This window comes from Oncorhynchus nerka, linkage group LG7, assembly GCF_034236695.1.
Source record: "Oncorhynchus nerka isolate Pitt River linkage group LG7, Oner_Uvic_2.0, whole genome shotgun sequence".
NCBI lineage: Eukaryota > Metazoa > Chordata > Actinopteri > Salmoniformes > Salmonidae > Oncorhynchus > Oncorhynchus nerka.
In genome coordinates this window covers 90749945-90772397 of record NC_088402.1, presented here as the reverse complement: position 1 = coordinate 90772397, position 22453 = coordinate 90749945, and the positions used below count along the sequence as shown (strand labels likewise).

The window sequence follows — 22453 nt, the reverse complement described above, 5'->3', positions numbered from 1 at the left end:
TACATTACCCTGGCCTGAACCGTGTTCCATACATTACCCTGGCCTGAACCGTGTTCCATACATTACCCTGGCCTGAACCGTGTTCCATACATTACCCTGGCCTGAACCGTGTTCCATACATTACCCTGGCCTGAACCGTGTTCCATACATTACCCTGGCCTGAACCGTGTCCCATACATTACTCTGGCCTGAACCGTGTTCCATACATTACTCTGGCCTGAAACGTGTTCCATACATTACCCTGGCCTGAACCGTGTTCCATTATTACCCTGGCCTGAACCGTGTTCCGTATACATTACCCTGGCCTGAACCGTGTTCCGTATACATTACCCTGGCCTGAACCGTGTTCCGTATACATTACCCTGGCCTGAACCGTGTTCCGTATACATTACCCTGGCCTGAACCGTGTTCCGTATACATTACCCTGGCCTGAACCGTGTTCCGTATACATTACCCTGGCCTGAACCGTGTTCCGTATACATTACCCTGGCCTGACCGTGTTCCGTATACATTACCCTGGCCTGAACCGTGTTCCGTATACATTACCTTTGCTTGTCACACACTGTCGATGCTAGTAGCTTAACGCTTATTGAGACTGCCGATGCTAGTAGCTTAACGCTTATTGAGACTGCCGATGCTAGTAGCTTAACGCTTATTGAGACTGTCGATGCTAGTAGCTTAACGCTTATTGAGACTGTCGATGCTAGTATCTTCACGCTTATTGAGACTGTCGATGCTAGTAGCTTAACGCTTATTGAGACTGTCGATGCTAGTAGCTTAACGCTTATTGAGACTGTCGATGCTAGTAGCTTAACGCTTATTGAGACTGTCGATGCTAGTAGCTTAACGCTTATTGAGACTGTCGATGCTAGTAGCTTAACGCTTATTGAGACTGTCGATGCTAGTAGCTTAACGCTTATTGAGACTGTCGATGCTAGTAGCTTAACGCTTATTGAGACTGCCGATGCTAGTAGCTTAACGCTTATTGAGACTGCCGATGCTAGTAGCTTAACGCTTATTGAGACTGCCGATGCTAGTAGCTTAACGCTTATTGAGACTGCCGATGCTAATAGCTTAACGCTTATTGAGACTGCCGATGCTAGTAGCTTAACGCTTATTGAGACTGTCGATGCTAGTAGCTTAACGCTTATTGAGACTGTCGATGCTAGTAGCTTAACGCTTAATGTTTATTGAGACTGTCGATGCTAGTATCTTCATGCTTATTGAGACTGCCGATGCTAGTAGCTTAACGTTCACTCTTCAAGGGTAGACAGAGGGCTAGTAGCCATAGCAAGCTGTTTTTGTAAGTAACAAATTTGTTCTTTATTGACCTGCCTGGTAAAATGAAATGTGTTGTTGCTCATACAAGACAGGTGAGACAGAGATGAACACACAGACCACAGCACAGGCTGCTCTGTGAGAACAAGCCCTACGCTGGAATCTGAATGACATCATCAGTCTAAGGGGGCCAGAGGAAAGGGTTGTTGTTCTGTCTTGTGAAACTTTCACATCTGAAAATGGTCTTAGCTAGGCTTATAACAAGGAACTGAAACAAACCACTCCCTACAGCACGATGATGTCACACTGTAAAAGTAGCATGACCAGCTAGGACTGTGTGTTGGGGGTGGGACCAGGACTGTGTGTTGGGGGTGGGGCTAGGACTGTGTGTTGGGGGTGGGGCCCGGACTGTGTGTTGGGGGTGGGGCCCGGACTGTGTGTTGGGGTGGGGCCCGGACTGTGTGTTGGGGTGGGGCCCGGACTGTGTGTTGGGGGTGGGGCCCGGACTGTGTGTTGGGGGTGGGGCCCGGACTGTGTGTTGGGGGTGGGGCCAGGACTGTGTGTTGGGGGTGGGGCCAGGACTGTGTGTTGGGGGTGGGGCCAGGACTGTGTGTTGACTGTCCTCTGACCTCTGCTCTACCCCCCTCTCTTCCCACTGAGCCAAATGCATGAGGTCCTGTATAAACACAGTCTCAGGCTCTAGCCTGCGTAATGTCTATCTGCTAACAGCCATTCCAGGACAGATAACATGCATGGTCCGTTTTTCTCCAAATACAGGCCTGTCTGTCCAATAGCCCACCTGTCTGTATCATTGACTAGCTGTCTGTCTATCCCATTGATCACCTGTCTGTCTGACCCATTGACCACCTGTCTGTCTGTCCAATAGACCACTTGTCTGTCTGACCCATTGACCACCTGTCTGTCTCACCCATTGACCAGCTGTCTGTCTGACCCATTGACCAGCTGTCTGTCTGTCCAATAGACCACTTGTCTGTCTGACCCATTGACCAGCTGTCTGTCTGACCAATAGACCACCTGTCTGTCTGACCAATAGACCACCTGTCTGTCTGACCCATTGACCACCTGTCTGTCTGACCCATTGACCAGCTGTCTGTCTGACCCATTGACCAGCTGTCTGTCTGACCCATTGACCAGCTGTCTGTCTGACCCATTGACCAGCTGTCTGTCTGACCCATTGACCACCTGTCTGTCTGACCCATTGACCACCTGTCTGTCTGACCCATTGACCACCTGTCTGTCTGACCCATTGACCACCTGTCTGTCTGACCAATAGACCACCTGTCTGTCTGACCCATTGACCAGCTGTCTGTCTGACCCATTGACCAGCTGTCTGTCTGACCCATTGACCAACTGTCTGACCCATTGACCACCTGTCTGTCTGACCAATAGACCACCTGTCTGTCTGACCCATTGACCACCTGTCTGTCTGACCCATTGACCAACTGTCTGACCATTGACCACCTGTCTGTCTGACCCATTGACCACCTGTCTGTCTGTCCAATAGACCACCTGTCTGTCTGACCCATTGACCACCTGTCTGTCTGACCCATTGACCACCTGGCGTTTGGAACAAAAACAAAACATTCTAGACTATATAACAGATTTGATCTGAAATTAGATGATGCATTTGTCCCAAATGGTATCTTATATAGTGCACTAGTTTTGACCAGGGCCCCTACGGAATAGGGTGTCATTTGTAATGCACCCCTACATGTTGTGGTATTCTCATGACCGTAGCCAGATGTTCATGTAAGGTATGTTCCAAATGGCACCCTGTTCTCTATTTAGTGTCCCAAAATGGCACCCTGTTCTCTATTTAGTGTCCCAAAATGGCACCCTGTTCTCTATTTAGTGTCCCAAAATGGCACCCGGTTCTCTATTTAGTGTCCCAAAATGGCACCCGGTTCTCTATTTAGTGTCCCAAAATGGCACCCGGTTCTCTATTTAGTGTCCCAAAATGGCACCCTGTTCTCTATTTAGTGTCCCAAAATGGCACCCGGTTCTCTATATAGTGCACTACCTTTGAACAGGGCCTGTCATGCCAAATAGTTTCCCCCCTGCCAAAAAGTGTCACAATGGGATTCCATGAGTTCTAGCTTCTGTTGCTAGGGATGTTGCTAGAACTTGCAAAATTCTGACCGGATTACGTGATGAATCAAAGCCTCCGTTGCTATGCTGGTTGCTTGGATCTATTTCACTTCATAAGCGCTCGCTCAGTTCGCACAAAATTATTACCTCAGAATTGCTCCCCAAGGACGGTGTTTTTGAGGATGACAACCTGCTGCTTCAGAGGACAAAAAAGACTGGAAAGAGAACACTCTTTAACCTTACCATATATTTGTCTTTATATAAGAACACTTGTTAAATAGGAAGAAATAATGTAGGCTGTATATAGATTGACGTTGCTAGCTACTGTACTTATTTACCTCAGCCTGTCTGGTCATTTAGCCAGCCAGCCAGACAGTTTTATTTAGCTAACCTTAGCTAGCTAGCTAGCTACTGTAACTGTTATTGTAGATTTCTATATGTATATATCTTGCATTTCAATGGCAACCCTCTGAGATTTTCTTTTAACTTTCCAACCAGGCGAAGTACAATGAAGACACCACTGATCTCGACAAGAGGCGCAACGTTAAGCAGTGCTATTTAGATAACTGGACGGATTTAGCTATGTACAACCAATTTCCATCTAGCTAGTTGGTCGTCTACATGTTGCTAGCTGTACATATAGTTCAATGGGAGGACGGCTCGTAATAATGTCTGGAATGGAATGGTATCAAACGAGTGGTCACCATAACACATGATAGGTAAGTGTCCCAATTCAAATTTTGCCCTGACAAGTTGTTTTTGTGATGGTTATTTTATTTGACCACAGCAGAGTTAAATATTCTAGAATGTGTGTGTGTGTTTCAGTATCTTTACAAATATGAAAATGTGTATACTGTTTGACACAGACGTGGGTAACAAAATAATCTTCTCTCTAACACTTTAAATGTTAGGGGTTGACCTCATTCACTAAATCCAGGAACAGCTGGTGTCTGATGGCGACCGATCACTTTACCAAGTGGATGGAGGCAATACCCATTTAAGGTCAGTACAGGAAGAGTGCTTAACTCTAAATTCCCTTTTGTAAACCCGTTTTAAAAAGGGTGCTCGGAACCGGTTAGATTCTGGGTTAAACTTGGAACGTTGTTTTACTCAGCAGTATAGTATCTGAGGAGTGATGGAGACTGTTTTTTTATTTTTATTTTTTACATCAGATGTTAACAGTTATCTGTAGGAGCCAGATGGCTTTGGAATGTGCTGGGTGGATGGGAGGAAGTCACAGGATTGGTTTAGGGGAAGTGGATGGACATCTGTGGATTAGGCAAATGAGGGGGTTGAGGTCAGGTCAGGTCAGATCCCCCCCCTTAAGGGTGAAATTATGGTTTATTATCGTATTACTTTTGTCTTCCTGTGGAACCATAAGATGTAAGGGTTGGAGAGAAGGAGGAGTGTCTTAAGTGGAGTATATGTAGTTGTGGAAACATGTTTTGTCTGAATGACGCTGTATTGATCCTCTGGGAAGAATAAAATTGGTTTAAGCTTTCATAATGTCCGAGGAGTTTTTTTTACTCTGAGAATTAGAACCAAACATAGATGTTATTTTTGTGTGATACACATCAAGGATAAGACCGCCTCCAAGGCGATGGTGGACATTGTTCATGCATTTTTTTTTGTTGTAAGAAATGTATTTGTAATGTGAAATATAATTGCATTTATTCCTGTTATCAATCAAGGTGAGACTGAACATGGATGGACAAGGTGCAGGAGAAACGTAAGGAGAGCTACCGGAGCAGAATCAAGAAGTGCTATGACATCCGGGTGAATTTTTATTTTACCTTTATTTAACCAGGCAAGTCAGTTAAGAACAAATTTCTTATTTTCAATGACTGCCTAGGAACAGTGGGTTAACTGCCTGTTCAGGGGCAGAACGACAGATTTGTACCTTGTCAGCTCGGGGGTTTGAACTTGCAACCTTCCGGTTACTATTCCAATGCTCTAACCACTAGGCTACCCTGCCGCTAGTTGTAGTTTCCCCTAACACTGATATTTTTCTCTTCGTCTTCCAAGGATTCCCTCGGTGGAAGCCAACAATCTTCTCCAGTTGGGACAATCAACCACTGATTGCACTGAAACCTTACATTTCGGTGAAGCCCATGAGACAGAGTATGTTAAGCTTTGATTGACATTTTGAGAAATGCAAGAAATTGTCGTTATGTTGAGCTTATAAAAATGTACCTCTTCAAATGTACCTCCACATGACTTTAGGACCATCAACTGTCTGAGCCCCCCAGGGGCTTAATACTTATTTTCCACCATCATTTGCAAATAAATTCATTAAAAGTCCTACAATGTGATTTTCTGGATTTTTTTTCCCTAATTTTGTCTGTCATAGTTGAAGTGTACCTATGATGAAAATTACAGGCCTCTCTCATCTTTTTAAGTGGGAGAACTTGCACAATTGGTGACTGACTAAATACTTATCCCCGTGTGTGTGTGTGTGTGTGTGTGTGTGTGTGTGTGTGTGTGTGTGTGTGTGTGTGTGTGGTGTGTATATTCAACCACAAGGGTATACTAATCAGCTATGTGAGATAGAACAAAAGGAAGCGTAATAGGGGGACTACTGCAATTCTATTGTGTCAAAGCAAATTATTCGGGTTTATTTTTCTGAAACGTAGTAATGTTTTAAGACGTGGATTTCATGTTGTAAAGTTAACAAGGTTTTATTTATTTTTTATTTTACCTTTATTTAACAGTTCAGGGGCAGAGTGACAGATTTGTACCTTGTCAGCTCGGGGGTTTGAACGTGCAACCTTCTGGTTACTAGTCCAACGCTCTAACCACTAGGCTACTCTGCCGCCTCTACGCTCTAACCACTAGGCTACCTGCCGCCCCTACTCTCTAACCACTAGGCTACCCTGCCGCCTCTACACTCTAACCACTAGGCTACCCTGCCGCCTCTACACTCTAACCACTAGGCTACCCTGCCGCCCCTACACTCTAACCACTAGGCTACCCTGCCGCCTCTACACTCTAACCACTAGGCTACCCTGCCGCCCCGTAATGTTTTAATTTTATTTGTAAAAAAAAAATGGTTTAAACCGAGAAGATTGTCGTGAAAAATAGGCCTTGTTTTCATAGTGTTAGCAGTTGATGTTACTCTTCAATAACGCAGACCCCAAAGCAAATCATAGGGAGAAAAATAGGTTTATTCAAAGAGGACAAATCATGGATATTATGCTGAGAGGTAGATGTTCATTCTCCCCTGTCCTCAGTGAGTCTCCACAGAACGAAGAGACAGGATGTAGTTTTATAACCCAACCCTAGTCGTTGGTAGACCAATTAGAATGCCTTGCAATAAAATTGGGCCAATGGCCAAATAACAAGTATCCTGTTTCAGGCTCAATGCCTAGACAAATTCTTCCCATGTCTCTGACTCGTTGATTGTTAATTCCCTCTCGATCGTTAGTCCTCTGCTTTTGTGTATTTATCTTCTAAATGTTCTTACACTAGAGATGATGAAAAGAATGTCATTTAGGTTGTAATGATCACCAAAATTCTAATCGTTAGGTCGTCTCACTGTTGATATAGCAACGGACGCTAATAGTTAATCAAATCCCATTGTGATGCGGAGAGGGACACTTTTTGCCCAGGGGACATTATTAAGCATGACAGGCCCATTGGGAATAGGGTGCCATCTGAGACACCTGGAGTTATCAGTCTGCACTTTTCTAAATGGGATAATGTATCTAAATGAAATGGGATAATGCATGTAAATTAAATGGGATAATGTATTTCGATGAAATGGGATAATGCATCTAAATTAAATAAGATAATGTATCTAAATTAAATGAGAATGCATGTGAATGAAATGGGATAATGTATTTCGATGAAATGGGATGTTGTTAAATTAAATGGGATAATGTATCTAAATTAAATTGGATAATGTATTGCCATGAAATGGGATAATGTATCTAAATTAAATGAAAATAATGCATGTCAATGAAATGGGATAATGTATTTAAATTGATGTCAGCCAACCTTCGACCGCCAAGAGGAAATGTTAAGATTGGGATTGTTAATCTGTGATTTAAAGTCATTGCGCAATGCTAATACAAAACAACGTATTGTAATTTTCGTTGGTGGTTGGGTTTCAATTTGTATCAGTCAGTCAGTCGGCTCGGCGGTGTCCCAATCCACTAGGCTGCCTAGTGCTATAGTCCTAACAGCACTGCTGTAGGGGCATTTAAGCTAAAGCCCCAGGCGGTGACGTCACACAGCCGCTGATTGATGGCTGGCAGCCCCAGAAACCTTAAACGGAGATCAGCACACTGATCCTGATTACAAACAACAGAGAGACCGACCACCGAGAGGAGGGATGAGGGGGACAGAGACGGACGGAGGGAGGGGATAGAAAGAGAGAATTCGAAAAACAAATCCAATTTTGATAAACTCTCATATCTACTGGGTGAAATACCACAGTGTTACATCACAGCAGCAAGATTTGTGACCTGTTGCCACAAGGGCAACCAGTGAAGAACAAACACCATTGTAAATACAACCCATATTTATGCTTATTTATTTTCCCTTGTGTCCTTTAACCATTTGTACATTATTAAAACACTGTATATATATATATATATATATAATATGACATTTGTAATGTCTTTATTGTTTTGAAACTTCTGTATGTGTAATGTTTACTGTAAATTTTTGTTTATTTCACTTATGTATATTATCTACCTCACTTGCTTTGGCAATGTTAACATATGTTTCCCATGCCAATAAAGCCCCTTGAATTGAATTGAATAGATGGAGGGGATATATAGAGGGGGAGGGGATATATAGAGGGGGAGGGGAGGGGATAGATAGAGGGGGGGGATAGATAGAGGGGGGATAGATAGAGGGGGAGGGGATAGATAGAGGGGGAGGGGATATATAGAGGAGGGGAGGGGATATATAGAGGGGGGAGGGATAGAACACAGCAGAGGGAGAATATCCTGTCCTCAAGGTTATACCTACAGTGCATTCAAAAAGTATTCATACCTCTGGACTTTTTCAACATTTTGTTACGTTATCGCCTTATTCTAAAATTCATTGAATTGTTTTTCTTATCAATCTACACACAATATCCCATAATAACAAAGTTTTTTAGAAATGTTTGCAAATGCATTAAAAAAAATCTTAAGTACAGTCGTGGCCAAAAGTTTTGAGAATGACACAAATATTAATTTTCACAAAGTCTGCTCCTCTGTTGGTAGAATTTTTTATTTTTACTATGGAATACTGAAGTATAATTACAAGCATTTCATAAGTACCAAAGGCTTTTATTAACAATTACATGAAGTTGATGCAAAGAGTCAATATTTGCAGTGTTGACCCTTCTTTTTCAAGACCTCTGCAAACTGCCCTGGCATGCTGTCAATTAACTTCTGGGCCACATCCTGACTGATGGCAGCCCATTCCTGCAAAATCAATGCTTGGAGTTTGTCAGAATGTGTGTTTTTGTTTGTCCACCCGCCTCTTGAGGATTGACCACAAGTTCTCAATGGGATTAAGGTCTGGGGAGTTTCCTGGCCATGGACCCAAAATATTGATTTTTGTTCCCCGAGCCACTTATGGCAAGGTGCTCCACCATGCTGGAAAAGCCATTGTTCGTCACCAAACTGTTCCTGGATGGTTGGGAGAAGTTGCTCTCGGAGGATGTGTTGGTACCATTCTTTATTCATGGCTGTGTTCTTAGGCAAAATTGTGAGTGAGCCCCATGAATGGTCTCAGGATGCTTTACTGTTGGCATGACACAGGACTGATGGTAGCGCTCACCTTGTCTTCTCCGGACAAGCTTTTTTCTGATGCCCCAAACAATCGGAAAGTGGATTCATCAGTGAAAATGACTTTACCCCAGTCCTCAGCAGTCCTATCCCTGTACCTTTTGCAGAATATCAGTCTGTCCCTGATGTTTTTCCTGGAGAGAAGTGGCTTCTTTGCTGCCCTTCTTGACACCAGGCCATCCTTCAAAAGTCTTTGCCTCACTGTGCGTGCAGATGCACTCACACCTGTCTGCTGCCATTCCTGAGCAAGCTCTGTACTGGTGGTGCCCCGATCCCGCAGCTGAATCAACTTTAGGAGACGGTCCTGGCGCATGCTGGACTTTCTTGGGTGCCCTGAAGCCTTCTTCACAACAATTGAACCGCTCTTCTTGAAGTTCTTGATGATCCAATAAATGGTTGATTTAGGTGCAATCTTACTGGCAGAATATCCTTGCCTGTGAAGCCCTTTTTGTGCAAAGCAATGATGACTGCACGTGTTTCCTTGCAGGTAACCATGGTTGACAGAGGAAGAACCATGATTTCCAAGCACCACCCCCTTTTGAAGCTTCCAGTCTGTTATTTGAACTCAATCAGCATGACAGAGTGATCTCCAGCCTTGTCCTCATCAACACTCACACCTGTGTTAATGAGAGAATCACTGACATGATGTCAGCTGGTCCTTTTGTGGCAGGGCTGAAATGCAGTGGAAATGTTAGTTGGTGATTCAGTTCATTTGCATGGCAAAGAGGGACTTTGCAATTAATCTGATCACTTTTCATAACATTCTGGAGTATATGCAAATTGCCATCATAAAAACTGAGGCAGCAGACTTTGTGAAAATTAATATTTGTGTCATTCTCAAAACTTTTGGCCATGACTGTATTCAGATCCTTTGCTATGAGACTCGAAAGTGAACTCCGGTGCATCCTGTTTCCATTGATCATCCTTGAGATGTTTCTTCAACTTGATTGGAGTCCACCTGGGGTAAATTCAATTGATTGGACATAATTTGGAAAGGCACACACCTGTCTATATAAGGTCCCACAGTTGACAGTGCATGTCAGAGCAAAAACCAAGCCATGAGGTCGAAGGAACTGTCCTTAGAGCGCTAAGACAGGATTGTGTCAAGGTACAGATCTGGGGAAGGGTACCAAAACATTTCTGCAGCATTGAACGTTCCCAAGAACACAGTTGTCTTCATAATTGTTAAATGGGAGAAGGGGGAGAAGGGCCTTGCTCAGGGAGGTGACCAAGCTCCAAAGTTTCTCTGTGGAGATGGAAGAACCTTCCAGAAGGACAACCATCTCTGCAGCACTCCACCAATCAGGCCTTTATGGTAGAGTGGCCAGACTGAAGCCACTCAAGACTATGAGAAACACTATTCTCTGGTCTGATGAAACCAATATTGAACTCTTTAGTCTGAATGCCAAGCATCATGTCTGGAGGAAACATGGCACCATCCCTACTGTGAAGCATGGTGGTGGCAGCATCATGCTGTGGGGACGTTTTTCAGTGGCAGGGCTTGTCGGGATCTATGGAAAGATGAATGGAGCAAAGTACAGAGATCCTTGATGAAAATCTTTCATCCGTGTGCTTCAGAAATGTCCTTTTTTAATTAACAAGAGGCTGAATGTATCTTACCGGAGAAAGCATCAGAGCGAACGAAACAACTCCTGCTCTTTCTCAGTAGGTGTAGTCCATCTATCCGATGTTGTCTGGTCAAAAAGAGTATGACATTGTTGTCGTCCGTTCTATTGAATGCAAGGGAAGCCAGCAAGTATTTGGTAAAAAAAAAACTTGATACATTTTTTTAAAAATAAAATAATAGCCAATTAGCTTTGAGCTAAACTGAGTGAGCTCAGCTGTGAACGGCCCTGGCGTACCAAAAACATCAGAAACCATCACATCAGACACGAAACATCAGAAAATTCAAGTTGTTTTCTGTCAATGATGTTTGGTGTCTGATGTGATATCAGACACCAAACATCATTGACAGAAAACAACTTGAATTGTTGCATCTCGTTGTCATTGTTCTCCGGTAGCTATCTAGCTAAAATTGTCCCTTTCCTAAATTAGCCATGGATGAAGACAGGGGAGATGTAGCCAATGATTATAACGGTGATTCTGATCCAACTATTAAGTCACACATTGTTGTGCGCCTGGCCTGAGAGGATATGAGTTTAATATGTAGCTAGATGTAGAAACGTTAGGCTAATGTTATCCAGCCGGCCTGGCGCGTCGTTGCACATGAAAGGAAGTTACGCTAGCGAGCAAGCATTTTAGCCAGGTAGCCTAGCACAGAAAAAACTACGCGTGTACTATATGACAGCGTCATAGACCGTTTAGGCCAGATGAAAGGAAGTTACGCTAGCGAGCAAGCATTTTAACCAGGTAGCCTAGCAGAGCAAAAACTAAGCGTGTACAGAGTCATAGACCGCTTAGGCCACATGAAAGGAAGTTATGCTAGCGAGCAAGCATTTTAGCCAGGTAGCCTAGCACAGCAAAAACTAAGCGTGTACTGTATGACAGAGTCATAGACCGTTTAGGCCACATGAAAGGAAGTTACGCTAGCGATCAAGCATTTTAACCAGGTAGCCTAGCACAGCAAAAACTAAGCATGTACAGAGTCATAGACCGCTTAGGCCACATGAAAGGAAGTTACGCTAGCCAGCAAGCATTTTAGCCAGGTAGCCTAGCAGAGCAAAAACTAAGCGTGTACAGAGTCATAGACCATTTAGGCCACATGAAAGGAAGTTACGCTAGCGAGCAAGCATTTTAGCCAGGTAGCCTAGCACAGCAAAAACTAAGTGTGTACTGTATGACAGAGTCATAGACCGTTTAGGCCACATGAAAGGAAGTTACGCTAGCCAGCAAGCATTTTAGCCAGGTAGCCTAGCACAGCAAAAACTAAGCGTGTACTGTATGACAGAGTCATAGACCATTTAGGCCACATGAAAGAGGAAGGTGGCATTGGAGTTTCTCAACAAGTAGGATGAGTCAACATGTTGTTTTCTACTTGCACACAGAAATCAGTATCATGGACAGCCACATCCTATTTAGTTTATTGTTGATTGGAATAAATCGTTTTTGATATCTTTTAGTTGTCACTGTATTAGACAAAGCAGAGGTGATTTGATGAAGTTGAAATGGTGCTGGAATAGTGGAGGCAGCTCCTGTTGTTGACATGGTGCTGGAATAGTGGAGGCAGCTCCTGTGGTTGACATGGTGCTGGAATAGTGGAGGCAGCTCCTGTTGTTGAAATGGTGCTGGAACAGTGGAGGCAGCTCCTGTTGTTGACATGGTGCTGGAATAGTGGAGGCAGCTCCTGTTGTTGACATGGTGCTGGAATAGTGGAGGCAGCTCCTGTGGTTGGCATGGTGCTGGAATAGTGGAGGCAGCTCCTGTGGTTGGCATGGTGCTGGAATAGTGGAGGCAGCTCCTGTGGTTGACATGGTGCTGGAATAGTGGAGGCAGCTCCTGTTGTTGAAATGGTGCTGGAATAGTGGAGGCAGCTCCTGTTGTTGAAATGGTGCTGGAATAGTGGAGGCAGCTCCTGTTGTTGACATGGTGCTGGAATAGTGGAGGCAGCTCCTGTTGTTGAAATGGTGCTGGAATAGTGGAGGCAGCTCCTGTTGTTGAAATGGTGCTGGATTAGTGGAGGCAGCTCCTGTTGTTGAAATGGTGCTGGAATAGTGGAGGCAGCTCCTGTTGTTGAAATGGTGCTGGAATAGTGGAGGCAGCTCCTGTTTACTCTGCGACCTGCAGTATATCTCAGTGGTTATAAATCACTTTGACGTTATGGGGTATTGTGAGTATTGTGTGTAAATTCAGACTGTAACACTAAATTAAATGTGGAAAATGTCAAGGGGTGTGAATATTTTCTGAAGGTACTGACTGCCTAACTTTAAAGATGGAAAATTAATGAAACATTTATCTATGCCTTCATTTCAAAAAAATTTTGGGGAAAAATATAGACTCAACTTTCATTTGACAGCCAATTTTGATGTGCTGTTATGAACTTCACATGTTGGTGCTCAAGGGACTTTTTCTACATAAATGCCCATCTGCAAAATAACACACAACACATTGGGCACTGTCTGCATAGCTGCATGTATAACAGACATACCACACAACATAGGGTTCCCGGGAGATCACATGTGTGTTTTGAAGTTGGGAGAGATCCTCTGAGAACGCCTGCGGAATGTGCTGGAATGTTCCATTTCTGTCTGTCTGTGGAAAATACTTGTTCTTCTGCTGACTAGTGTGTTTGTTAACCAACCCATACAAGTAGAATAGAGGTAGGTGTGTGTGTGTGCGTGTGCATGTGCGTGTGTGCGCGTGTGGTAAGGTGATAGAATGCGACTATCTACCACCCAATCAGCTGAGCTGAAAACTCGCCTCAACCCAACTGAACTGACCTTTTTTGGGTTACCGTTTTCATGTGTGATTTTTATCCTATGAATTGTCTGCTAGAAAGGAATACAGTGTGAAAAACAGCCCGATAGAATAGTGGTTTTTAAAAGTGTGGTATTGGAGTTAGATTAAAGCGGACACAAGAAAAGATCAACCAGGGAAGAACAAACACCATTGTAAATACAACCCATATTTAGGTTTATTTAATTTCCCTTTTGTACTTTAACTATTTGCACATCATATGGCATTTGAAATGTCTTTATTCTTTTGTAAGTGTAATGTTTACTGTTAATTTGTATTGTTTATTTCACTTTTATCTATTTCACTTGCTTTGACAACGTAAACATATGTTTCCCATGGAGGCAGGGAGGGAGGGAGGGAGGGGAGAGACAGGGAGGCAGGTAGGGAGGGAGGGAGGCAGGGAGGGAGGGAGGCAGGTAGGGAGGGAGGCAGGTAGGGAGGGAGGGAGGTAGGGAGGGAGGGAGGGAGGGAGGCAGGTAGGTAGGGAGGGAGGCAGGCAGGTAGGGAGGGAGGGAGGCAGGCAGGAGGGAGGCAGGGACGCAGGCAGGGAGGGAGACGGGAGGGAGGGGGGAGGGAGACGGGAAGGGGGACGGGGAGGGAGGGACGCAGGCAGGGAGGGACGCAGGCAGGGAGGGAGGCAGGGAGGGAGGCAGGGAGGGAGACAGGGAGGGAGGCAGGCAGGCAGGCAGGGAGGGAGACAGGGAGGGAGGCAGGGAGGGAGAGGCAGGGAGGAAGGCAGGGAGGGAGGGAGGGAGGCAGGGAGGGAGGCGGGGACGCAGGCAGGGAGGGAGACAGGGAGGAAGGCGGGGAGGGAGGCGGGGAGGAGACGGGAGGAAGGCGGGGAGGGAGGCAGGGAGGGAGACAGGGAGGGAGGCAGGGAGGGAGACAGGCAGGGAGGGAGGGAGGGATGCAGGGAGACAGGGAGGCAGGGAGGGAGACAGGGAGGGAGAATTCTACTCAAATCCCAGACACCTCACAAGTCCTTTAAAGTCCACCTAACAGATTGAATTCCCCCCCTCAGGGAACACACACACATGGTGGTCACAGGTTTCATTGTTATTGTTGGATAAAAATGCACAAAAAAGTTATAATAATTATGAATATATTTATAAATTTACAGAGAGAGCGCAGCCTATGCTGCTTGCTATCACGGCTGCCATGGTAACTGAGGGGACTATGATGAGTAATTACTGTTGAGACTGGAAACTGTGAATTACACTCTGAGTTGGGGGATCCTTGGCTCTTGACTGCTGTGTTGCCATGTTTCATGACTCTTCTCTCTCTCTCTCTCTCTCTCTCTCTCTCTCTGCCCCACAGTCGGACTCGTAACCTGTTGGGCTCCCCCAGACATCACCCTGTGAAGAAGGTCCACTTCATCAAGAACATGAGACAATACGACACACGAGGCAGCAGGTAAGTCTTATAACACTGACTGAAACACTTCCTGTCTACCAGAATACTGACTGAAGCTCTTCCTCAGTATCTCAGAACACTGACTGAATCCCTTCCTCGTTCTCTCAGAACACTGACTGAAACACTTCCTTGTTCTCTCAGAACACTGACTGAAACACTTCCTCGCCTCTCAGAACACTGACTGAAACACTTCCTCGTTCTCTCAGAACACTGACTGAAACACTTCCTGTCTACCAGAATACTGACTGAAGCCCTTCCTCAGTATCTCAGAACACTGACTGAATCCCTTCCTCGTTCTTTCAGAACACTGACTGAAACACTTCCTCGTTCTCTCAGAACACTGACTGAATCCCTTCCTCGTTCTTTCAGAACACTGACTGAAACACTTCCTCGTTCTCTCAGAACACTGACTGAAACACTTCCTCGTTCTCTCAGAACACTGACTGAAACACTTCCTCGTTCTCTCAGAACACTGACTGAAACACTTCCTGTCTACCAGAATACTGACTGAAGCCCTTCCTCAGTATCTCAGAACACTGACTGAATCCCTTCCTCGTCCTTTCAGAACACTGACTGAATCCCTTCCTCGCCTTTCAGAACACTGACTGAAACACTTCCTCGTTCTCCCAGAACACTTCCTTTCTTCATTTTTTTGCAGAACAGAACTGTAGATGAGGAATATACAGTATGTAGTAACTCTGGACTCCTGACCGCGGTCTTAATGCAAGGCTACAAGCCAACTGAAAGTAGCCCAGAGGTTAGAGAGGTGGGCCAGTAACTGGAAAATGTAAAGCCAGTCCACAGATGAACTCCTCATTCAGAGGACCTTTATTATTATTTGTATTATATGATCACCTGAACACCTGTTGGAACTTGGCTCTGCTCTGTCTCTGTTGTTCTAGTGCTGGGGCTATTATTAAATCATTCTAGTGGGTCAGAGAGCATCACAAGGCTGTTGTTATGAGTGTAGACTGGTCCTTTAATACAATAGTAACAGAACACTCAGTCATCCGACAGAACACTCAGTCATCCGACAGAACACTCAGTCATCCGACAGAACACTCGGTGGTCACCCGACAGAACACTCAGTCATCCGACAGAACACTCAGTCATCCGACAGAACACTCAGTCATCCGACAGAACACTCAGTCATCCGACAGAACACTCGGTGGTCACCCGACAGAACACTCAGTCATCCGACAGAACACTCGGTGGTCACCCGACAGAACACTCAGTCATCCGACAGAACACTCAGTCATCCGACAGAACACTCAGTCATCCGACAGAACACTCAGTCATCCGACAGAACACTCAGTCATCCGACAGAACACTCAGTCATCCGACAGAACACTCAGTCACCCTACAGAACACTGTCATCCGACAGAACACTCAGTCATCCGACAGAACACTCGGTGGTCACCCGACAGAGCACTCCGTCACCCGACAGAGCACTCAGTCATCCACACAGGTCTTGAGTTATGCTATGTCACGTACTGGCTATCTGTACTGCCAGACTGCCTGTTCCCTTGTCCCCTTGTCCCCAGGGCACTCTACGAACACACCACACACACACACACACACACACACACACACACACACACACACACACAGTCATCTGGCTCCAAGCCAGCTGAGAAACAAGAGAGCTATGTTTACCCTGTGCCCGTTATAAACCCACCAGGACTCACTGGCATTGTTTTTACTTTTCCACTAGACTCTTTCCCATGTGGTGAAGGTTTTCTACTCGACTCTTTCCCATGTAGTGAAGTTTTCCACTCGACTCTTTCCCATGTGGTGAAGGTTTTCCACTCGACTCTTTCCCATGTGGTGAAGGTTTTCCACTCGACTCTTTCCCATGTGGTGAAGGTTTTCCACTCGACTCTTTCCCATGTGGTGAAGGTTTTCCACTCGACTCTTTCCCATGTGGTGAAGGTTTTCCACTCGACTCTTTCCCATGTGGTGAAGGTTTTCCACTCGACTCTTTCCCATGTGGTGAAGGTTTTCCACTAGACTCTTTCCCATGTGGTGGTTTTCCACTTGACTCTTTCCCATGTGGTGAAGGTTTTCTACTTGACTCTTTCCCATGTGGTGAAGGTTTTCTACTTGACTCTTTCCCATGTGGTGAAGGTTTTCTACTCGACTCTTTCCCATGAGGTGAAGGTTTTCCACTAGACTCTTTTCCATGTGGTGAAGATTTTCCACTAGACTCTTTCCCATGCATGCTGGGCCTGGCAGTGAGGGTTTTCCACTTGACTCTTTCCCATGTGGTGAAGGTTTTCCACTAGACTCTTTCTCATGCATGCTGGGCCTGGCAGTGAGGGTTTTCCACTTGAGATTGTGAGATCTGAGATAGAGGCCACAGCCATAAGGGTCCTGCTCAAAAGTAGTGCACTAAATAGGGAAAACAGAGACAGTTTCAACACGATCTTAGTTTCCTTTTGACATTCGGCATATTATAGATGAATGTGTATTATTGACAGATTAATTCTGCATGTTTACAAGGTTCAAAAAAAGAAACAACTCAAAGGGTGAAGGTTAGGTCTTCATTCTGAGTGGTGAAGGTTAGGTCTTCATTCTGAGTGGTGAAGATTAGGTCTTCATTCTGAGTGGTGAAGGTTAGGTGTTCATTCTGAGTGGTGAAGGTTAGGTCTTCATTCTGAGTGGTGAAGGTTAGGTCTTCATTCTGAGTGGTGAAGGTTAGGTCTTCATTCTGAGTGGTGAAGGTTAGGTGTTCATTCTGAGTGGTGAAGGTTAGGTCTTCATTCTGAGTGGTGAAGGTTAGGTCTTCATTCTGAGTGGTGAAGGTTATGGTTTGGGGAAGGCTTAAAACTAACAAAAAAAAAGCATCAGATTTAGTGCACTATTTTTGGACAGGACTATAGCAGCTCTGGGAATATGGTATGAAGTAGAAGCTCTGGGAGTATGGTATGAAGTAGCAGCTCTAGGAATATGGTATGAAGTAGCATTGCTGGGAATATGGTGTGAAGTAGCAGCTCTGGGAATATGGTGTGAAGTAGCAGCTCTGGCTCTGTGAATATGGTGTGAAGTAGCAGCTCTGGGAATATGGTGTGAAGTAGCAGCTTTGGTTTATATGATATGAAGTAGCAGCTCTGGGAATATGGTGTGAAGTAGCAGCTCTGGGAATATGGTGTGAAATAGCAGCTCTGGGAATATGGTGTGAAGTAGCAGCTCTGGGAATATGGTGTGAAGTAGCAGCTCTGGCTCTGTGAATATGGTGTGAAGTAGCAGCTCTGGCTCTGGGGATATGGTGTGAAGTAGCAGCTTTGGTTTATATGATATGAAGTAGCAGCTCTGGGAATATGGTGTGAAGTAGCAGCTCTGGGAATATGGTATGAATTAGCAGCTCTGGGAATATGGTGTGAAGTAGCAGCTCTGGGAATATGGTGTGAAGTAGCAGCTCTGGGAATATGGTGTGAAGTAGCAGCTCTGGGAATATGGTGTGAAGTAGCAGCTCTGGGAATATGGTGTGAAGTAGCAGCTCTGGGAATGTGGTGTGAAGTAGCAGCTCTGGGAATATGGTGTGAAGTAGCAGCTCTGGCTCTGGGAATATGGTGTGAAGTAGCAGCTCTGGCTCTGGGGATATGGTGTGAAGTAGCAGCTCTGGGAATATGGTGTGAAGTAGCAGCTCTGGGAATATGGTGTGAAGTAGCAGCTCTGGGAATATGGTGTGAAGTAGCAGCTCTGGGAATATGGTGTGAAGTAGCAGCTCTGGGAATATGGTGTGAAGTAGCAGCTCTGGGAATATGGTGTGAAGTAGCAGCTCTTGGAATATGGTGTGAAGTAGCAGCTCTGGGAATATGGTGTGAAGTAGCAGCTCTGGGAATATGGTATGAAGTAGCAGCTCTGGCTCTGGGAATATGGTGTGAAGTATCAGCTCTGGGAATATGGTGTGAAGTAGCAGCTCTGGGAATATGGTGTGAAGTAGCAGCTCTGGGAATATGGTGTGAAGTAGCAGCTCTGGGAATATGGTGTGAAGTAGCAGCTCTGGGAATATGGTGTGAAGTAGCAGCTCTGGGAATATGGTGTGAAGTAGAAGCTCTGGGAATATGGTGTGAAGTAGCAGCTCTTGGAATATGGTGTGAAGTAGCAGCTCTGGGAATATGGTGTGAAGTAGCAGCTCTGGGAATATGGTATGAAGTAGCAGCTCTGGCTCTGGGAATATGGTGTGAAGTATCAGCTCTGGGAATATGGTGTGAAGTAGCAGCTCTGGCTCTGGGAATATGGTGTGAAGTAGCAGCTCTGGGAATATGGTGTGAAGTAGCAGCTCTGGGAATATGGTATGAAGTAGCAGCTCTGGCTCTGGGAATATGGTATGAAGTAGCAGCTCTGGCTCTGGGAATATGCTGTGAAGTAGCAGCTCTGGGAATATGCTGTGAAGTAGCAGCTCTGTGAATGTGGTATGAAGTAGCAGCTCTGGGAATGTGGTATGAAGTAGCAGCTCTGGGAATGTGGTATGAAGTAGCAGCTCTGGGAATGTGGTATGAAGTAGCAGCTCTGGGAATGTGGTATGAAGTAGCAGCTCTGGGAATGTGGTGTGAAGTAGCAGCTCTGGGAATGTGGTATGAAGTAGCAGCTCTGGGAATATGGTGTGAAGTAGCAGCTCTGGCTCTGGGAATATGGTGTGAAGTAGCAGCTCTGGGAATATGGTATGAAGTAGCAGCTCTGGCTCTGGGAATATGGTGTGAAGTAGCAGCTCTGGGAATATGGTGTGAAGTAGCAACTCTGGTAACGTGGTATGAAGTAGTAGCTCTGGGAATATGGTGTGAAGTAGCAGCTCTGGCTCTGGGAATATGGTATGAAGTAACAGCTCTGGGAATATGGTGTGAAATAGCAGCTCTGGGAATATGGTGTGAAGTAGCAGCTCTGGGAATATGGTGTGAAGTAGCAGCTCTGCCTCTGGGGATATGGTGTGAAGTAGCAGCTTTGGTTTATATGATATGAAGTAGCAGCTCTGTGAAGTAGCAGCTCTGTGAATATGGTGTGAAGTAGCAGCTCTGTGAATATGGTGTGAAGTAGCAGCCCTGTGAATATGGTGTGAAGTAGCAGCCCTGTGAATATGGTGTGAAGTAGCAGCTCTGGCTCTGGGAATATGGTGTGAAGTAGCAGCTCTGGGAATATGGTGTGAAGTAGCAGCTCTGGGAATATGGTGTGAAGTAGCAGCTCTGGGAATATGGTGAAGTAGCAGCTCTGGGAATATGGTGAAGTAGCAGCTCTGGGAATATGGTGTGAAGCAGCTCTGGGAATATGGTGTGAAGTAGCAGCTCTGGGAATATGGTGAAGTAGCAGCTCTGGGAAGATGGTGTGAAGTAGCAGCTCTGGCTCTGGGAATATGGTATGAAGTAGCAGCTCTGGGAATATGCTGTGAAGTAGCAGCTCTGGGAATTTGCTGTGAAGTAGGAGCTCTGGGAATGTGGTATGAAGTAGCAGCTCTGGGAATGTGGCGTGAAGTAGCAGCTCTGGGAATGTGGCGTGAAGTAGCAGCTCTGGGAATGTGGCGTGAAGTAGCAGCTCTGGGAATGTGGCGTGAAGTAGCAGCTCTGGGAATGTGGTATGAAGTAGCAGCTCTGGGAATATGGTGTGAAGTAGCAGCTCTGGCTCTGGGAATATGGTGTGAAGTAGCAGCTCTGGGAATATGGTGTGAAGTAGCAGCTCTGGGAATATAGTGTGAAGTAGCAGCTCTGGGAATATAGTGTGAAGTAGCAGCTCTGGGAATATGGTATGAAGTAGCAGCTCTGGCTCTGGGAATATGGTGTGAAGTAGCAGCTCTGGGAATATGGTGTGAAGTAGCAGCTCTGGGAATGTGGTATGAAGCAGCAGCTCTGGGAATGTGGTATGAAGCAGCAGCTCTGGGAATATGGTGTGAAGTAGCAGCTCTGGCTCTGGGAATATGGTGTGAAGTAGCAGCTCTGGGAATATGGTGTGAAGTAGCAGCTCTGGGAATATGGTGTGAAGTAGAAGCTCTGGGAATATGGTGTGAAGTAGCAGCTCTGGGAATATGGTGTGAAGTAGCAGCTCTGGGAATATGGTGTGAAGTAGCAGCTTTGGTTTATATGATATGAAGTAGCAGCTCTGTGAAGTAGCAGCTCTGTGAATATGGTGTGAAGTAGCAGCTCTGTGAATATGGTGTGAAGTAGCAGCCCTGTGAATATGGTGTGAAGTAGCAGCCCTGTGAATATGGTGTGAAGTAGCAGCTCTGGCTCTGGGAATATGGTGTGAAGTAGCAGCTCTGGGAATATGGTGTGAAGTAGCAGCTCTGGGAATATGGTGTGAAGTAGCAGCTCTGGGAATATGGTGTGAAGTAGCAGCTCTGGGAATATGGTGTGAAGTAGCAGCTCTGGGAATATGGTGTGAAGTAGCAGCTCTGGGAATATGGTGTGAAGTAGCAGCTCTGGGAAGATGGTGTGAAGTAGCAGCTCTGGCTCTGGGAATATGGTATGAAGTAGCAGCTCTGGGAATTTGCTGTGAAGTAGCAGCTCTGGGAATGTGGTATGAAGTAGCAGCTCTGGGAATGTGGCGTGAAGTAGCAGCTCTGGGAATGTGGCGTGAAGTAGCAGCTCTGGGAATGTGGCGTGAAGTAGCAGCTCTGGGAATGTGGCGTGAAGTAGCAGCTCTGGGAATGTGGTATGAAGTAGCAGCTCTGGGAATATGGTGTGAAGTAGCAGCTCTGGCTCTGGGAATATGGTGTGAAGTAGCAGCTCTGGGAATATGGTGTGAAGTAGCAGCTCTGGGAATATAGTGTGAAGTAGCAGCTCTGGGAATATAGTGTGAAGTAGCAGCTCTGGGAATATGGTATGAAGTAGCAGCTCTGGCTCTGGGAATATGGTGTGAAGTAGCAGCTCCTGGAATATGGTGTGAAGTAGCAGCTCTGGGAATGTGGTATGAAGCAGCAGCTCTGGGAATATGGTGTGAAGTAGCAGCTCTGGCTCTGGGAATATGGTGTGAAGTAGCAGCTCTGGGAATATGGTGTGAAGTAGCAGCTCTGGGAATATGGTGTGAAGTAGCAGCTCTGGGAATATAGTGTGAAGTAGCAGCTCTGGGAATATGGTATGAAGTAGCAGCTCTGGCTCTGGGAATATGGTGTGAAGTAGCAGCTCTGGGAATATGGTGTGAAGTAGCAGCTCTGGCTCTGGGAATATGGTGTGAAGTAGCAGCTCTGGGAATATGGTGTGAAGTAGCAGCTCTGGCTCTGGGAATATGGTGTGAAGTAGCAGCTCTGGCTCTGGGAATATGGTGTGAAGTAGCAGCTCTGGGAATATGGTGTGAAGTAGCAGCTCTGGGAATATGGTGTGAAGTAGCAGCTCTGGGAATATGGTGTGAAGTAGCAGCTCTGGGAATATGGTGTGAAGTAGCAGCTCTGGGAATATGGTGTGAAGTAGCAGCTCTTGGAATATGGTGTGAAGTAGCAGCTCTGGGAATATGGTATGAAGTAGCAG

General features: G+C 45.6%; 1 protein-coding gene across 1 annotated transcript in view; it reads left to right on the top strand.

Annotated features, from left to right (window-relative positions):
• The window catches only part of LOC115116142 (CDK5 and ABL1 enzyme substrate 2-like), a 101565-nt gene that overhangs the window by 10973 nt on the left and 68139 nt on the right, over nt 1-22453 (top strand). The window contains exon 2 of the mRNA XM_065020965.1: nt 14904-14999. Coding sequence (XP_064877037.1) covers nt 14904-14999 — 96 coding nt within the window. The remainder of the gene's footprint in view (nt 1-14903; nt 15000-22453) is intronic.